General features: G+C 66.1%; 1 protein-coding gene across 1 annotated transcript in view; it reads right to left on the bottom strand.

The window, feature by feature from the left end:
* LOC101620301 (calmodulin-binding transcription activator 1-like) overlaps positions 1-15,518 on the bottom strand; it is a 303,066-nt gene that overhangs the window by 72,013 nt on the left and 215,535 nt on the right. Inside the window, exons 12-13 of the mRNA XM_012722063.1 lie at positions 14,438-14,591; positions 925-1,065 (exon numbers count right to left, since the gene is read on the bottom strand). Of these exons, the coding sequence (XP_012577517.1) occupies positions 925-1,065; positions 14,438-14,591 (295 nt within the window). The remainder of the gene's footprint in view (positions 1-924; positions 1,066-14,437; positions 14,592-15,518) is intronic.

Genomic DNA, 15,518 nt, shown 5'->3' with positions numbered 1-15,518 from the left:
CGCCCTCCCCAGGGCCTGCTGTCCACCCTCAGGGGTGGCCGCCACTGCCGGCCGGAGGGGCCCAGCCCAGGAGGGTGAGCGGTCCCACCCCCTTGCCCGCTGCTTCCGGCCCGGGAAGCCCCCTCCTCCGTGGGCTCCAGCAGGGAGCCGCCCCGCCCCCGCCCCCGGAACTGAAGCCGGGGTGGTGTGGGGACCCCTCTGGATTAGCAGTCGGGCCCAGAGGAGGTTCTAGACTTGGCTTCCAGAGGCAGACAGGTGTGGGGGGCCACCCTCCACCCTGTCGTCTGCCCGGGGCTCATCCTCAGTTCTGCGGGACAAAATCCTGCGGCCTGAGGCAGGACGGAGCCCTGAAGCGCCAGTCGGAGGCAGAGAAGGCGGGGGCCGGGCGAGGGTCCCTCCCGGCGCTGGCCCAGGGCCCGCGGCAGGCAGCCGCGTGGTCATTACGCCTCCAGCCCACGAGGGACACAGACGGGGGGCTGCCCCGCGACTGCCTCACCGCGTTCCCAGGTGCGTGAAGACAGCACGGAGACGTGGGGCGACCCTAGTGGGAACCCCACGGAGGCCGCAGAGGCCATGCCTGGTTCGCACTGCACAGAACAAGCCGCCCTCAGCAGCAGTCACCCTGGAGCAGGGGTCTCCCGGGCTCGTGGGGGGGCGGGAGTTAAGGAGAGGGTCAGCCGGGCGACCCCTGCACCAGGGCCCAGCTCCCCTGCGAGACCCTGATGCCCCTGCCCGGGGCCTGGCACCAAGATGCAGGCGGGGGGCACTGGCGTGGGGCACAGAGGCCTGGGGCCCCAGTCTGTGTGCCCCAGCTCTGCTGCCCATCATTGCCAGGGGGCAGCCTCTGGAACGTTCTCTCCCGCCCGCGGTGGGCTGGCCCCTGACGCACGCCGCCCCGGAGCCCGCCGCCCCGGGCCCGCTCACCCAGGCTGCCGGCGCAGAGGCAGTTGTGGGGCCGAGGCTGTGGCTTGGTCTGGTGGCTGTCGAGGATCTGCTGCACCAGCTGCTCCACCGAGAAGCCAGAGCTGCTGTTCCCGTTGCTGCAGGTCCACTTGATGCCGTGGACTGTGGGGGAGAGGCAGGGTCAGGCCAGGGGCGTGGGGGATCGTCCGGGAGGGGCCCTGGGCCGTGCAGGGGCGGCCCCTCTGCCGGAGGCTGGCTCGGGGGGACCCGTGAGCAGCTGGGGGAGGGGAGGGGGCCGGAGGGCCAGGCGGCCCCCGCAGGCCCGCCCTGTCCAGAGCTCCGTGCCCTCTCACGGGCGGCTCCCCTCGGGGATGGCCCACTCGGGGCTCGCTGTCATTTCCCCAAGAGCGAGCGCACCAGGTGGTCCTCGAGGGCCCCAGGGAGGAGAACGGGGTGAGGACTGGGAGGGGATGGAAGTCGTGGGTCTGGTCCACAGTGCGGGTGCGGGGGCCCCCTGGCCCGGAGAGGTCACTTCTGCTGCCTCGAGAGCTAGCGGAGTGCTGGGAGGGGGCCCGGGCTGGCCCGTGGGGTGCGGGGGCTCCAGCCCTCGCGCTTGGCGGGGAAGGCCGGGTCCAGCACCCACCCCTCCTGCCCCACCTCCTCAAGGCGGGAAATTCAGCTGCTTTTCCGGGGGAAGGACACCCAGGCGTGGGGCTGTGCTCAGCAGGGACCCTGGGGCCTCTGGGCACCTCCCCGCTGTGGCCCAGGCCCTGGCCCTTGTGGCAGGCAGACAAGGCTCGCTCCGGAGTGGGCAGGGCCCCGCTCCCGTGCCCTCACCAGCGCTGGGCCCGGCCATGGAGAGGGCATGGGGGTGAGGCTGGCCTCCTGGTTGGGCCTGTGCTGGACTTTGGGGTGCCTGCTTGCAGTATGACGTGTTGGGGGTGCTTCGGCTGGCGGGCAGCGCCTCTGCCTTGGGGAATTCTCTGGGAGTTGCAGGAGGCCGGTGGTCCCGCAGGTGCAGGCCCACCTGTGCCCAGCACTGGACTGGAAGCCGGGGCCTGCAAACCCTCTTCTCCAACGGTGCCTCCCTGGGAACCCCGCAGGGAAGAGAGACCCAGAGAGGGCCTGGCCGTGGCAGGAGCCGAGGGATGGGTCTGTCAGTCTGTCCCCAAGCCCGGACCCCCTTTGCTGAGGATAGTCCCTGACTCCCCATTTTGTGGGCGAGTGAACGGGGGCAGGAGAGGAACCAGAGAAGGGGCCTGGGGATCATCCCTCTGCCCACCCCAGCCTGGGGAGGCCCCTGCTGCCCGGGGCTGCCCAAGGGTGGGCCGGCTCTGTCTGAAGCCCAAACCCTGCAGGTGCACAGGTCAGGGTCACTGCAGGGCGGGCCGTCCGCACGTCTACCTGTGGGGCTGTTGAGGTGGCGTTCACGGCAAAGACAGGTGTTCTCAGGCGCACCCCCACCTGGGCTGAACTTGGCTCCCTGGAGAGAGGAGCCGTGCACGGGGTGGGGGGCGCCCCCTCACACCACCCCATCTCTGGTTGCCCGGCCTCGCTCACCCCAGGGTCGCGTGGGCCACCCCAGGTGGCCTCTGCCTGTGTCTTTCCGGCCAGGACCCCTTGGACCCAGCTTCAAGGCCACCCCCGCCCCCAGCCCCCATGGGGTGCAGCCCCTGTGTTCATGCTGTCTCCTTCTGTTGTGAAGGTTATAAGATGAAAACCCAGTGAAGGGTGACAGATTGCAAGCAGAGGATTTCTGGATGCTTAATGCAAATTACCTACTGTCCTGGCACATCCAGTATGCAGATTGCCCCCTCCCGGGGGAGACCCCCCCTCCTGGAGGTGGGAGTTGTTAGTACTGAATATCAAATACTATCAAGACGGCTTTTAACATGTCACGCTCCGCTTCCCCACACGTAATGAATCAGCGGGAAGGGAGGTCTCTGCAGGGGCGCTGGGGGCGGCTAACAAACAGGCCGCCCTCCCCGCCGCCGCCCTGCCCAGCAGCCGCGGGCAGGCTGGCTGGCAGCACTGGCGGCTGTGCGCGGGCACTGGGCGGTGGGCGGGCCGCGCCAGAGGAAAGGGGTTCCCTGAAGAATGAGCTGGGGGGGGCTCCGGGGCCTCTGGCCCCCACGCCCCCGTCGGTAGAAGGCATGGGCCTCTCATTCCCAGGCCGAGCTGCCCGCTGCCCTGGCTGGCTCCGAGCCCCGACCGGGCACTCTCCACGGCCCTCCCGCCTCGGCCTGGGGCCTGTGTGCCCAGGGGGCGCGCAGGCCCCCGAGGGGAGCACCGGGCTGTGCAGGAGGCCGGGCGGGACCGCCACGCAGGTCCAGACAGAGGGGCTCGCTGCTCCCCACGGCCAGGCCCGGGCCTGGTGCAGGGCAGGGAGGGAGCTGCAGGCCTGTTTCTGCGGGAGCGGCCGGGAGCCCCAGGCCCAGCGGGCGCTGACGTGGCCTGGACAAGGGGTGCCCACGCGTCTCCGCCCACGGCCCGGAAGCGTCACGTCCACTGATACGAATAATCAAAACAAAATCAACTCCCTCCCCGCCCCCCGCAGGGCTGGGAGCGGATCTTCTGATGAACAATTTCCCTGAGAGGCAGCCAACCGCCAGAAGTGGGTAACTGGGGCCTGCGGGGGTGGGGGCATTGTGCACAGGCTGCTCCCGCCAAGGGGCTCCTGGGCCGTGGCTGCCCCAGTCCAGGCCTTCGGGCAAGGCCTGAGCCCAGGTCGAAAGCTCCTGTCGCCCCTTTATGAACGGAGTCCCCCTCAAGCCCTCAGGTTGCAGCCCCACCCCAGAGCGACTGTGTTGGAGACAGGCCTGGAAGGAGCCGATTACTGTCCCTGGGTCACTGGGTGGGGCCCAGACCCCGCGGATGGCGTGTCCTCAGAAGGGCAGGGAGTCGGGGTCACTGCGCAGGGCCGGTGATGGAGCCTGGCAGGGGGCTCGCCAGAAACCAGTCCAGCCTCCAGGGCCCAGAGAAGAGGTGTCTGCGCTTTTCCTGCCTGGGTGGGGCCTGCTAGCACGGCAGACCAAGCCCCCCCCCCCATCAGCTCAGCTGGACCTTCCTCAGCTCCCGGTTGGAGCCTCTGTCCCCCGGAGACTCCCCTCTCCTCTCCAACCCTCGGGGCGCTCGGGGCGCACGCGTGTGTGCATGCATTCAAGGGCCCAAAATCAGGGACTGTTAGGGGCCTCTCTCTGCTTCCAGTACAGCCCAGCTCAAGCCGCCTCCCCCGGGGAGCCTTCCTGGCTTTGTTCCTGGAAGGCTGGAGTCCTGAGTGGGGGCCGCTGGCTGCTCTGTAGCCCAAGCTCACTGCGGCTGCCTGGTGAGGGCTGTCTGAGTGACCTAATGAAGGGTGACTCCTGGGCCAAGTACACCTTCTCCAGCACTGGCCTGTTCAAGGGCCCATTATTCCCCTCAAGCCTGTAAGCAGAGCTCACATCTCGATCATAGCAACAAATTACTTGCCCGGCTCTGGACTAGGCTCTTTAAATGCTTTTCTGTTACAAAAGAAATAAACTACAACATCCGGGCCTGAGCATCTCTGCCCAACACACCCGGGCCACGGTTCTGAGTGTGGCCCCAGCGGGACGGCAGCGGCCTGGGAGCCTGTGGGAAAGGCCCGCCTCAGGCCCCAGACATGCGGGGTGGGCGGGACTCAGAGCTGGGGCCACGGGGCGGGGGGGGGCCTGGTGCCCTCCAGGGGCTCAGGCCAGCTCAGAGCGAGGCTCCTGGCCAGGAGGTGGCGGTCACCCCCGCCCGGCCCCCCCAGGCGGAATTCACAGCCCCTCTGAGCAGCTGGAGAATCAAGACGGGGTGGGGGGTTTGGGTGCAGAGGGTGGGCGGCGACAGCTCTCGAGGCCACAGGCAGCTCCCTGGCTGGTGGGGCTGAGGAGTTGCGCTCTTTCCACTCAGCTCCTGCCTGCCAGGGTCTTCCCAGCCCGCGACCCCAGGGCTGAGGGGGTGGCTGCGGGGCGAATTAGTGGGTGGTGTGCCTCTGGGTTGGGACCCCACTACCCCAGGGCCTGGCGCTGCTGTGCTGACTGGGGGGTGTGGAGCCTCAGTGGGGGAGAAGGGAAGGGGAGCCCTCTGCTGGCCGGGCCCCTGGACGGGGCCAGAGGGGCTCGCCTTGGCCTCCCAAGGCTCTGGGCAGGGGGACAGGCAGGACCCCGCTCTGGACACCTGCAAGAGAGGGAGGGAGAGGAGGGGCCCTTGAGGGGCACCTGGCTCAGCCCAGACCTGCCGAATGCCAGGCTCCTTCAGGCTGGCGCGCTGGGGTGCCTCTAGAGGGTTTCCGTAAATGACAAGGGAACCCGTAAAAAGGCCCCCTAAATCATGGGCTCTCTGGAGGCCGCACTGGGCTCTGAGACAGGGGCGCCTCACACGGATTCCAGGTGCTGGCGCGGCAGGGCACCCCGAGTCAGGCCCCCTCGGTTGTCTACAGACACCCACTGCCACTGTGCTCCCTCGTCCAGGCAGTGAGGACCTCACTGGGCAGTGGGGGGACTCGCTGGAGCCCCCTGGACGGGACGTGGTCGAGGAGCCCGGCTGTGCTTCGTTCTATCTGCGACCTGCCACGTTCCCCAGGGGACTCTGAAGACACACCCGGACCCTAATTAGTGGTGTCCATGGGGGATGGACAGGCCAGCGTGGAGGCTTCCAGGGAGAAACCCTGCTCCCGTGTCCTGCCAGGAACACTTGGGGAAGGGATCGGCCGAGTCAGAAAGGAGAATTGGGAAACCCCCACCCTGCCCTGCCCCGGGGAGCCCATGAGGGCACCTGGCCCGCCTTGCTGGGGGGGGGGCGCAGGGAGGGGGGCAGTGGCTTCTAGAAGGATGACAGGGCACTTAGAACTGGAGCTGGGTGGACCTTTGACTCTCCTAGGCCGGGGGATTTCCGGAGTGGGTGCTGGGGCCCCCACCCCCATTGGCCCAGCTCATCCTGTCCTCCCGTCAGGTCCTCAATGTGCCAGTCGCCACACCACTGCCTGCACAAGTGCCTGGGGGTGGGCAGGGCACCCGACTGCCCTTGGGGGCACGTGCCCGGCGCAGGGAGAGGGGCCCACCACGTGCCTCTCACGCCTGACCGGCCCCTGTGGATTCCTGAGTTGTTGACACTGGAAGGCTGTCTCCATGGCAACAAGGTCAATGGGAAATGGCAGCCGCCCTGGTTTAATTTCCGCTGTATTCTTGTTGACAGGATAAAGGCCCAGCTTCTCATTTCTTGGTTCAACTGGATAAAATTTTCATCAGCTTTAACTTCTCGAATCCAGACACCGTGTACTATTCAATTGCCCCATCTCGCCCTCAAGGCGCTTTCTCCTCTTGGTCCTGAAGACATTTTCAGGTGTCTTATTTCCAGACCTGGGAGACTGGGGTGGGGTGGGGTGGCACTGATTGGGGTGCACCCGGGGATGGGGTGTCCTCTCACCCCCGCATCTGAATGTTCCTGACATGGGACATCAAGGCTCCCCTGTTCAGCTTTAGGGGAGGCACAGTCCTCATTCTGGGGGGGGTCTTGACCCTGACTTGAGCACCCGAGAACTTAGCATGGCATCTTCTCCCAGGTGCGGCGGTGCAGGTGAGGGGCAGGTGCCCCACAGGGAGTCAGCTGCTGAGGCTCCACAGCTCTGTTCCCCGCCTCTGCATGCGGCCTCACGGCAGTCCCTGAGGGGTTGGGGGCTTCGGCCTCATGTCCGGGGCCTGCTCTCCGGGGTCAGGGATGGTTCCGGCACCTCCCGGTTTGCTAAGCGGCAGTTAGCCAGCTGAGTGCAGCCCCTGAGGCTGTCTGGCCCTGTAGGGGCCCAGCCAGTCTACACTGGGGGCTGCGTGGGCCTGCTTCCCTCCTTGCCCCTTCTCCCAGGCCCAGCTCAGAAGCAGAGAGGGCGGAGTGACCTCCTGTCTGGGCCTGGGCAGTCCCAAGGTTTGCCAGAACGGCCCAGGACCCTGGTGCTCCAGTGTCCACCATCGCGGAGGCGGGCCCCCCAGGGGGCAGTTCCCTCTGGTCTCCTGCGTGGGGAGGAGCCTTCAGTTTTCAAAGAAAAGCTGAAAATCTGGAGATTTAACTATTGGCAGTAAGTTCTAAGCCTAACAGATCCCCTCCCCCACCCCAGGACTGAAGCGGGCTCGGGGTGCTGCTATATCCGGGCACACTCCACCCAAGCCAGGGATGGGGCCCAGACGGGACGGGGGTGTGAGGGACCTGCGTGGGCGTGGCCAGGACAGGGGGCGGTGGATCACAAGGCACTCATCACTTTTAGTTCTCCTGGGTGGGGTCCGGGGGGCGGCAAGGCAAACCCCCTAGACACAATTTAGCCTCAGGGAGAAAGGCCCCTTCGCAAAGCAGGCCCGACCCTCCTGTGAGGATGGGCTGGAGCTGTTACTTGGGGCTCTCCTCCCTGGCTCCAGAGGCGAGGTCAGGGGCTCAGGGACCACCCCCCAGCGCCCTGATGAGCAAACGGAGACGCTCTCGGGGCCCCTGCGCCCTGTCCTCGCTGCCCTGGGACTCCGCGTCCTGGGTGTGTTCCCGACAGGCCGGCAGGCAGAACCTCCCTGGCCCCCGGGCGTCATCCCGGACGACCTCTGGACTTGGGGACAGCGTGGCCATCCAGGGCCCCTGCTGGGTCCTGGGGCCCCACGGAACAGGCTTGCTTCCTTTTATGGCTGGCCAGGCTGGCTCCCCAGGTCAAGGACAAGCGTGGTGAGACCCCCTGTGGGGGTCTGCAATCTTAAGCCCGAGTGGGCAGTAAGAGGGCCAGGCTGGCATCACCCCCTCACACCTGGACCTGAGCCCTAGCTGGCGCCAGGAGCCGCTGCTGCTCCCGCGGCCACGCCCCAGCTTGTGCGGAGTCTGCTTGGGGCTGCAATGTTGTGGGGGCCCCAGCCTGCCTGTGGAAAATATCCAGGTTTCCGGGCGCCCCGCAGAACAGGCTCTGGGGCGGGGCTGGAGGGAGCCTGCCCAGTGGCCCTGGACCCACGTCCCTCCCCGGGCGGTGGGGGTTAGGGCCGGACAGTGAGTTTCAGCCGCCCAGCTTCCCGCGCCCCGCGGTGGGCGGCCTGGAGCAGCCAGCTGACTCCCCACCTCCGGACCCACCTTCCTGGCACCCCAGAGGGGCACTGGGAAATGGCTACAAAGAAATCTTCAGGCTTTTCCAGAAACAGCCTCTCTGCCACTCCTCCCCACCTCACGTCCCATCACTGTCCGCACCCCGGCCGGGCAGGAGGGTGGGGACAGCGCCTCTCTGACCTGTTTTGCTCCCTGCCGGACTGTCCATGCCCGGTTCTCCTCCGCGGGGGCCAGCCAGCTGTTGTCTGGTGGGGACCAGGGCGCTGGGAGGAAAGGTGGTCCCGGCTTCCCCTTCTGCCTGTTCCAGCCCTACCCCGCACCCTGACGCTCCGGGGTAAGGGGGTCCACCCTAGGCGCGCCCACTGCATCCGGGACCCAGGCCCTTGGGCAGGCCCCGGGCGCCGGGCCCGCCGCGCTGCGCTGCCGGCCACCAGGTGGCGCCAGTCGACCAGGAACGGGCAGCGCAGCGCTCGGGAAAGGAAGCCTTTGTTGATTTTACTTCTTGATATTCTATAATCACCAGGATTACAATCTAAGCAAAAAAGCAAAACAAATAAACACCGCCCCTCTTACTGGATCTTTGGTCTTTGTCTAGAAAATTATGAGAAAACAACAGACGCAGTGACAGCACCGCCCAAGGCTTGTAACAGCCAACCCGGGGTTCCCCCTCCCCGGGGAGGGGGCGCGGGGCTGGCTGGGGACCGGCTCCGTCAGCTCAACCTGTGGGTGAGGAGCCCCTGCGCGAGGCGCTCGCAGGCGGCCGGCCGCCGTCCACTCTGCCAGGCCAGTCATTCCCAGCAATGTGGGGTCCCTGGGCTGTGAACCCTGGTCTCTCTTGGCCCTACCCTGGGCTTTCCGCTGCCCCGCCCTGGGGGGCCTGGCCTTGCGCCCCGAGAGCACGTGGGCAGGCGCTGAGCTCTGCCTCCTCCAAGTGCCGCAGCCCACTCGGCCGGCGGCGGCGGCCATGCTCTCCCTGAGCGCAGGGACCCCTCCTCCTCCTCCTGCCGTCACTACCTCACAGCCACCGGTCCGCACCCCCATACTGACCGCCGAGGCCCTCCCCTCAGCATGGACTCAGACCCTACGGTCTACACGGCCTTTGTCACGCCATACCTCGCAGTTTCTCCCTGTACTCAGTGTGGCCTGCGCACTCCCCACTCCTCAGGGCCTCCACCACCCCATTCCCCACAGCCTCCACCCCCCAACTCCCTGCGGCCTCCACCCCCCACTTCACCCAGCCTCCACCCCCACTCCTCATGGCCTCCACCCCCCACTCCCTGCAGCCTCCACCCCCACTCCTCACGACCTCCACACCCCCCACCCCATGTGGCCTCCACCCCCACCCCACGGGGCCTCCATCCCCCCCACTGCCCCGTGCTGCCCCCTCAGCCGCCTTCCCTCACTTCAGCACAACAGCCCTGTGATCCTCCCAGGCCACGTGGCTCTGTCCCCTTCACACTGTCCCCACACCCGGCCAGCGTGGCCCTGTGCGTCTCCCAGTCCCGGGCTTCCGTCAAGGGCAGGGACAAGCCTCCCCGCAGGGAGTCTCCTGGCGACGGCGGCCTTGGCGTCCTGAGCTTTAGGTGGCCGCTGCAGGCCGCGCCGTCGACTGCCTCGGTGTGGGCTGGGCTGGACCCCCCCGCCCCCGACGGGTCTGGGTGGGTCTGGCCTTCTCCCAGGCAGGCTGCCCAGGGCAGCGCGGGGCGGAGCTCAGGGAGGGTGTCAGAGCTGTCCTGCCCTGCCCAGCGTTGCTGATGGAGGAGCCCCAGAGGCCTGGTGCTGCCCATTCTTGGCACAGAGGTTGGCACAGGCGAAGGCCCAGCCTCAACGAGGAGCTGGTTTTCTGGCTCTGGATGACGTGTTTCCCTTACTGCGGCCCGACACTGATGGCCTTTCGGTCCCGAGGTCATTTGACACCACGGGGCAGGTAGCGCGTCACTCTCCCTGCAGCGGGCGGGGAGGCTCCGAGGCCCGGCGGCCAGAGGAGGCCGGGCCTCCCCAGGCCCACGCTCCCCGCTTCCGTTCCCAGCAACACCAGCTGGAACGCCCTGCCGCGCTGCCGGCCAGTGCACTCATCTCTCCCGGGGGGCGGTCAGGGTGTGCCTCTGGCTGGGGGCTCCCCTGGGAGCCTCTGGTCTTTGTTCCCAGGCTGGGTGGGTGGAGGGCAGCGTGTGCACACGTCTGGACACACGTGTGAGCACGCAGGTGCGTGGGCTTCCGCACAAGCATGCGTGTGGGCCAGACTGGGGCTCCCCCCGGCTCCCCTGCCAGCTGGGGCCCGCGCAGGGCTGTGGAGGCGTCAGCCCGGCGTCTCTGCGCACCCTGGAGCCGCAACAGCGTCTCAGGGGAGGCACGGGCTAGAGTGCGGCCCAGAGTGGCCAGCACAGCTGCCCGCGATCTCTGGGGCCGTGGGGGCCGAGGGACGCGTGACGCCTGGCTCAGCCTCACAGGGCCCCTGGCTGTCAGAGGTGGGTGGGCGCTGCAAGCCCCTGGCTGGGGGCGGGGGCATCTCCCTCTTGGGAAGGGCCGTGAGCTCGGCTCAGGACTCCTGCCCTTAGCGCTCCCTCGGGATGGCGCCGCCTCACTGACCACTAGCTGGGGAGCGGCCAAGGCCTGGAGCTGAGCAGGACGCTCAGAACTCAGAACCGCTCCAAGAGAACCGGCTCCCCCGGCACCCTGCAGGCTCCAACGGAACAGAAGGTGGAAGGGCCAGGCCTGGCGGCCGGAGATCACGGGGTATGGCCCCCAACAGGCTGGCCGCTCCGAGGCACAGGCCGTGGCTGGCAGGCCACTCTGCCCCATCAGGCTGACCCGGGAGGAGACTCCCCTCCCAGCGCCCCGCTTACACGGCGGTAGTTTTCCGGGCCCAAAGCTGTGCTCTCAGACCAGCTGCACTGGAACAGACCCCAGAATCTCCAGGATGAGACATGCTGTGCTTTAGATCATGTTCGCTCGTGGCCCATAAATTCCAGCCCCAGATGGGCCCTGAGACAATCACCTGCAGGCCTTGAGTGGAGGCCCAGTCGGGGCATCCCAGGCTCAGCGCAGCTCCACTCAGCCCTGAATCACTCACATCCAGCCTGTGCGTGTAAGTTGGGAGGGAGGTGCTCAGGACAAGACTCTCTTCCCCAGAGTCCTCTGCAGGAAGAGCACCCCTGTGACCAAATTTGGCTGATGGCACGAGTGGAACTTTCGGGGCACGAGTGGAACTTTCGGGTCCTGACCCGACAGGGAAGAAGTTTGCCCTCCATTCCACCAGTCTCCGCCCCACTGGTCGGAATGCAGCTGTGATGGCAGGAGCTACAGCAGCCACCTTGGACCATGTCAAAGAGCAACACACTAGGAATGAGAGCGCTACCCAGTGGAGGAGGCTGGGGGCTGAGGCCTGACCGTAGCCACCACATCAACCCTCACTGCTATGGGAAGAGAAACGAGCCCTGTTTTACTCAAGCCACCATCCCTTGGTCTTGGCTGCAGCACCACAGTCTAATGACCACATCGGGGAACTGCCAAGGACATCATGGGAAACACTGGGGATTTCTACCTGGGGTCTGAAGTTTTACCCTGACCTGGAGGGGACTCGGGGTGAAGGAAAGCCCTGGGAGTGGGGGGGCAAAGAGCACAGCTCTGACACTCGGGGTGGGGCCCCCGGGACTGGTCTGGCTGAGGGGAGGGCGTCTGTGAGACTCCCAAGGCCCGAGGAGAAGGCGCCCCCCCCCCATTTCAACAGGTGAGACAGAGGCTGCGTCGGGGCCTCCCTCCAGCGCCAATGAGCACAGCACGGTGATGGAGACACTGACAAGACAACCCCGCTGCCGGGCAGAGGAATTTGGAAACATCAGGAAATCAAACTGTGAAGTCTTTGAAGGAATGTGATTTATGTGAAAATGTGATGAAGCTAATGTGTTTGGCTGCAGCGTCGGGTGGCACGCGCAGCTCTGGAACCACTTCTGACGCCTTCTTGGCTCCTAGCACACCCCGCCTCCCCCGAACGCTCTTGGCTGGTGCGTGTGCTCCGAGCCTCGGCGGCACGGGCGGCTGAGGGCAGGTGGTTCCGAGCTGTGTCTGGCACACACGCACACACACACACCTCTCACACACACACACCAAGTATGCATGCACATACATGTGCGCGCACACACACACACACAGAGATGCCAAGTCCCGGGAGCCGTCTGCTCCCACCCCCAGACGCAAGAGAGCTGAGTGTGACCGGCTTGACGGGAACTGGGTTGTGGTTTTTCAGTATTTTCTTGACGCAATGCTGACTTCCGGGCAGCCTGTTCCCTTGCCCCCCGGTGGGGACGGTGGGCAGGAAGCGCTGTGAGCACAGCCTACGACTCCCGTCTCACCCCTCACGCTCGCCCTTGCTGGTGGCTAGCTGGGGGGTCGGGCGGCAGAGCCCCCTGCTCTGGTTCCCGCCTCTGAGTGCGTGGGCTGACCCCCACCCCCGTCGGTGGGGAGGCGGCACTCCTGTCTGGGGTGGGCAGGTGTCTTCTGGGGGAGTTTGAGCCTTCCAGGGCTGTGTACTTCTGGGGACCCGGGTGTTATGGGAGGCAGAGGCATGGGAGCGAAAAGGCCGGTCAAGTGAAAGAAAGGGGGAGCATCTCAGGGAAGAGGGTGAAGGGCTGTGTGTGCGGGTGCCGGTTGGCGGGGGCCCCAGATCCTCCCCAAAGTGGGAGAGATGGCCCGGCCTGCTCGCCTGAGCTGACCCGCGTTGGCCTGAGTCAGAGACCCCAGTTCTCCTCTCGCTTCCTGGGAGCACCCTGGGCTGCAGGCCGGGGCGTCAGGTTCCGCCCTGCTCCCATGGCTCAGGACCTCGGTTCCGCCCAAGACACATGAGGGAGCTGAGACCCCACCGGGTGCCCCGGGGGGTCCCCGCACCTGCCTTGCTCCTGGCCCCTGCTGGGCCTTGGAGGGGAGCCACAGGCATCTCAGCCTGAATGATGGCTATTTTTTGTTCCTTGCTCTGTTGTGCAGGGGTGAAGGGAAGCTGGTCCAGTTACGCTCCACTCCCCCGTCTGGCAAACAGGCAGAGAGGCCCAGAGTCAGCAGGGGCAGGCAGAACCATGGGAGCCACGCGAGGCCGCTCCCAGGTCCTGGTACTGCGGGGGTTGAAGAGGCTCACGTGGCCCCCCGGTTTAGGCAGAGGAGCTACTGTCCCCTGGGGATCTCTAGGAGGTGGGTGTCGGGGTGTGAAGCCCTTTGAGTGATCAGACAGGGTGGTGGAAGAGGTGACAGGCCAAGAACGGAGGACGCAGGGTGTGAGCAGATGAAGAGGGGGAGTGGGCCAGGTGGGGAGGGGGGCACAGTCTAGGAGGGTGGGGGCAGAGGGCAGAGGCCATGGTGAGGTTCAGCAGGCATCCTCAGGAGTTTGTGCTCATTCTGGGGTGCCAGGCGGTCTGGTGGAGGGAGACTGTCAGAGCTGCAGTGAAGGAGGACCCCCCGGCTTGGGCAGTCTGGGCAGGCTGGGCTGTTGGCCAGTTGGAGCCCTGCTTCCAGCAGACCCCTCTCCTTCCTGAGGTGGGGGAGGAGAATCCCGCAATCTAAACACAGAGGGGACCTCAGGAGTAGCTGGTCACTGCAGGTGCTACCTGGCTTCAGCTTGGACACCTCTTGGACAGGACACTCCCCGATCCCCCCAGGAACACCCAGTAGCTTCTCCTCACCAGTCCAGCCTCCAGGTGGCATAGGTTCTAAGTGACCGTGACCCACTTTGTGAGGTCCTGTGTGGTGACAGGTCTTTGCCCTGAACCTCAGAGATGAAAGTTCTGGATCCCTGGACCCCATGTCCAGCACTGGACAGTGCCCAGACTCTTCTCAGGTCTGGCAGATTCCTGTTTGTTCTTCCCCCCTCCAGCTGTGCAGGCTACAGGCGAGGCCACTGAGAACCCCGCGCCCCGCCCTCCAGTACCTCTGTGGCTGTAGGGAGCCGAAACCCATAGAAACAAGGAGCCGCTGAGCGCAGCTTTCTGGACGCACTGGGTGTTTTGCATTCAGTGATTTGCACCTGACAGATGCTTCAGAAAGCATCACTTTGCCGACAAAATGAAATCCAGCTCAATTACCATCATCCCCGCGCCAACGGCCGGGAGCCAAGCAGCCCCCGCACCCGGGAGCAGGTGGCCCAGGGAGGCAGGCGGTCCCGCAGCCCCTCCGGGGCGGCCGCCCTCTCTCTGCACCAGCCCTGCTCTCCTGTGGCTGCCTCTGGCCTCTGCGCGTGGATCCCTGGCTCGGTGCCTCCTAACCTCACTTCTCCGGCCCTGTGATATGAGTATGACGTCAGCACCCGGCCCCCACGCGGCCCAGTCTGAGGATCAAGTGAAAGTGGGGGTGGGAGTGACCCTGATAAACACTCAGCCCACTGGCCGCTGCCCTCCTGGCGGAGCGGGGCTCCCACAGCCGCATCCCCGGCCGTGGAGTCAGGCCGGGCTGGGCAGCAGGCGGGGCCCAGGCAGGCGCTACTCACACATGGGTTTCAGCTGCCCGATGAGCTCCTCCTTCGTCCATTTCGCCCACTCCTTCTTGTCCGTGTTGATGGAGCAGAGGATGGGGCCGCATGGCTTGCCGCAGTCCTCGATGGCCGGGACGTTCAGGTAATGCACCAGGACGATGTCGGGGTTCTAGGGGAGAACACAAAGTGTGAGGGCAGCATGGAGACCAAGGTCAGCAACACCTCACATTCGGCACTACTGACATGGGCAGTTCTCGGGGCAAGGGGTGGGGGTGGGGGGCGCCAGGGCACAGCAGAGTGGTTAACAGCACTGCAGCCTGTGCCCCTGGGTGCCACTAACCACGCCCCTAGATGCCATTAGCCCCGCCCCTCATGCATCAGCCCCGCCCCTGGATGCCAGCAACCCAGCTCCCTGAATGTCACTAACCACGCCCTCCGACGCCATTTGCGCCCCTCACTAGCCCCGCCCCCGACGCACTAACCCCACCCCTGGGTGCCACTAACCACGCCCCCTAGATGCTATCCGCGGCCCTGTCATTAGCCCCGCCCCCTGGATGCCTCAACCCGGCTCCCTGAATGTCATTAACCACGCCCCCAACGCTATTTGGGCCATATCACCAGCCCCGCCCCTTGGGCACGACTAACCACGCCCTCTAGATGCCATTCGCGGCCTTGTCATTAGCCCCGCCCCCTGGATGCATCAACCCGGCTCTCTGAATGTCACTAACCACGCCCCCAGACGCCATTTACGCCCCTCTCACTAGTCCCGCCCCCCGACGCACTAACCCCATCCCTGGGGCCACTAGCCACGCCCCCTACATTCTATTCGCGGCTGCCATTAGCCCCGCCCCTAGGTGCCATCAATCGGCATCCTGGACGCCACTGACCACGCCCCCAGGCGCCATTTGCGCCCTCTGGTCACGAGCCCCGCCCGTGGGGCGCCAGGAGCCCCTCTGCTCCCAGGCTGTGGTAACTGGAAGTGCCTCCGCCCGTTGCCAGTGGGAGGCAGACGCCTGGGCTGGGGACGACGCGCCCATTCACAGGCCGAGGGACTGTTAACTAACAGGCATGCCCAGGGCCACACGGACCTGCCGCC

The sequence above is a fragment of the Condylura cristata genome, unplaced genomic scaffold, assembly GCF_000260355.1.
Source record: "Condylura cristata isolate star-nosed mole 26May11 unplaced genomic scaffold, ConCri1.0 scaffold00008, whole genome shotgun sequence".
Lineage (NCBI taxonomy): Eukaryota > Metazoa > Chordata > Mammalia > Eulipotyphla > Talpidae > Condylura > Condylura cristata.
Note: the sequence above shows the minus strand (reverse complement) of the source record. Positions and strands in the feature narration are given on the sequence as shown.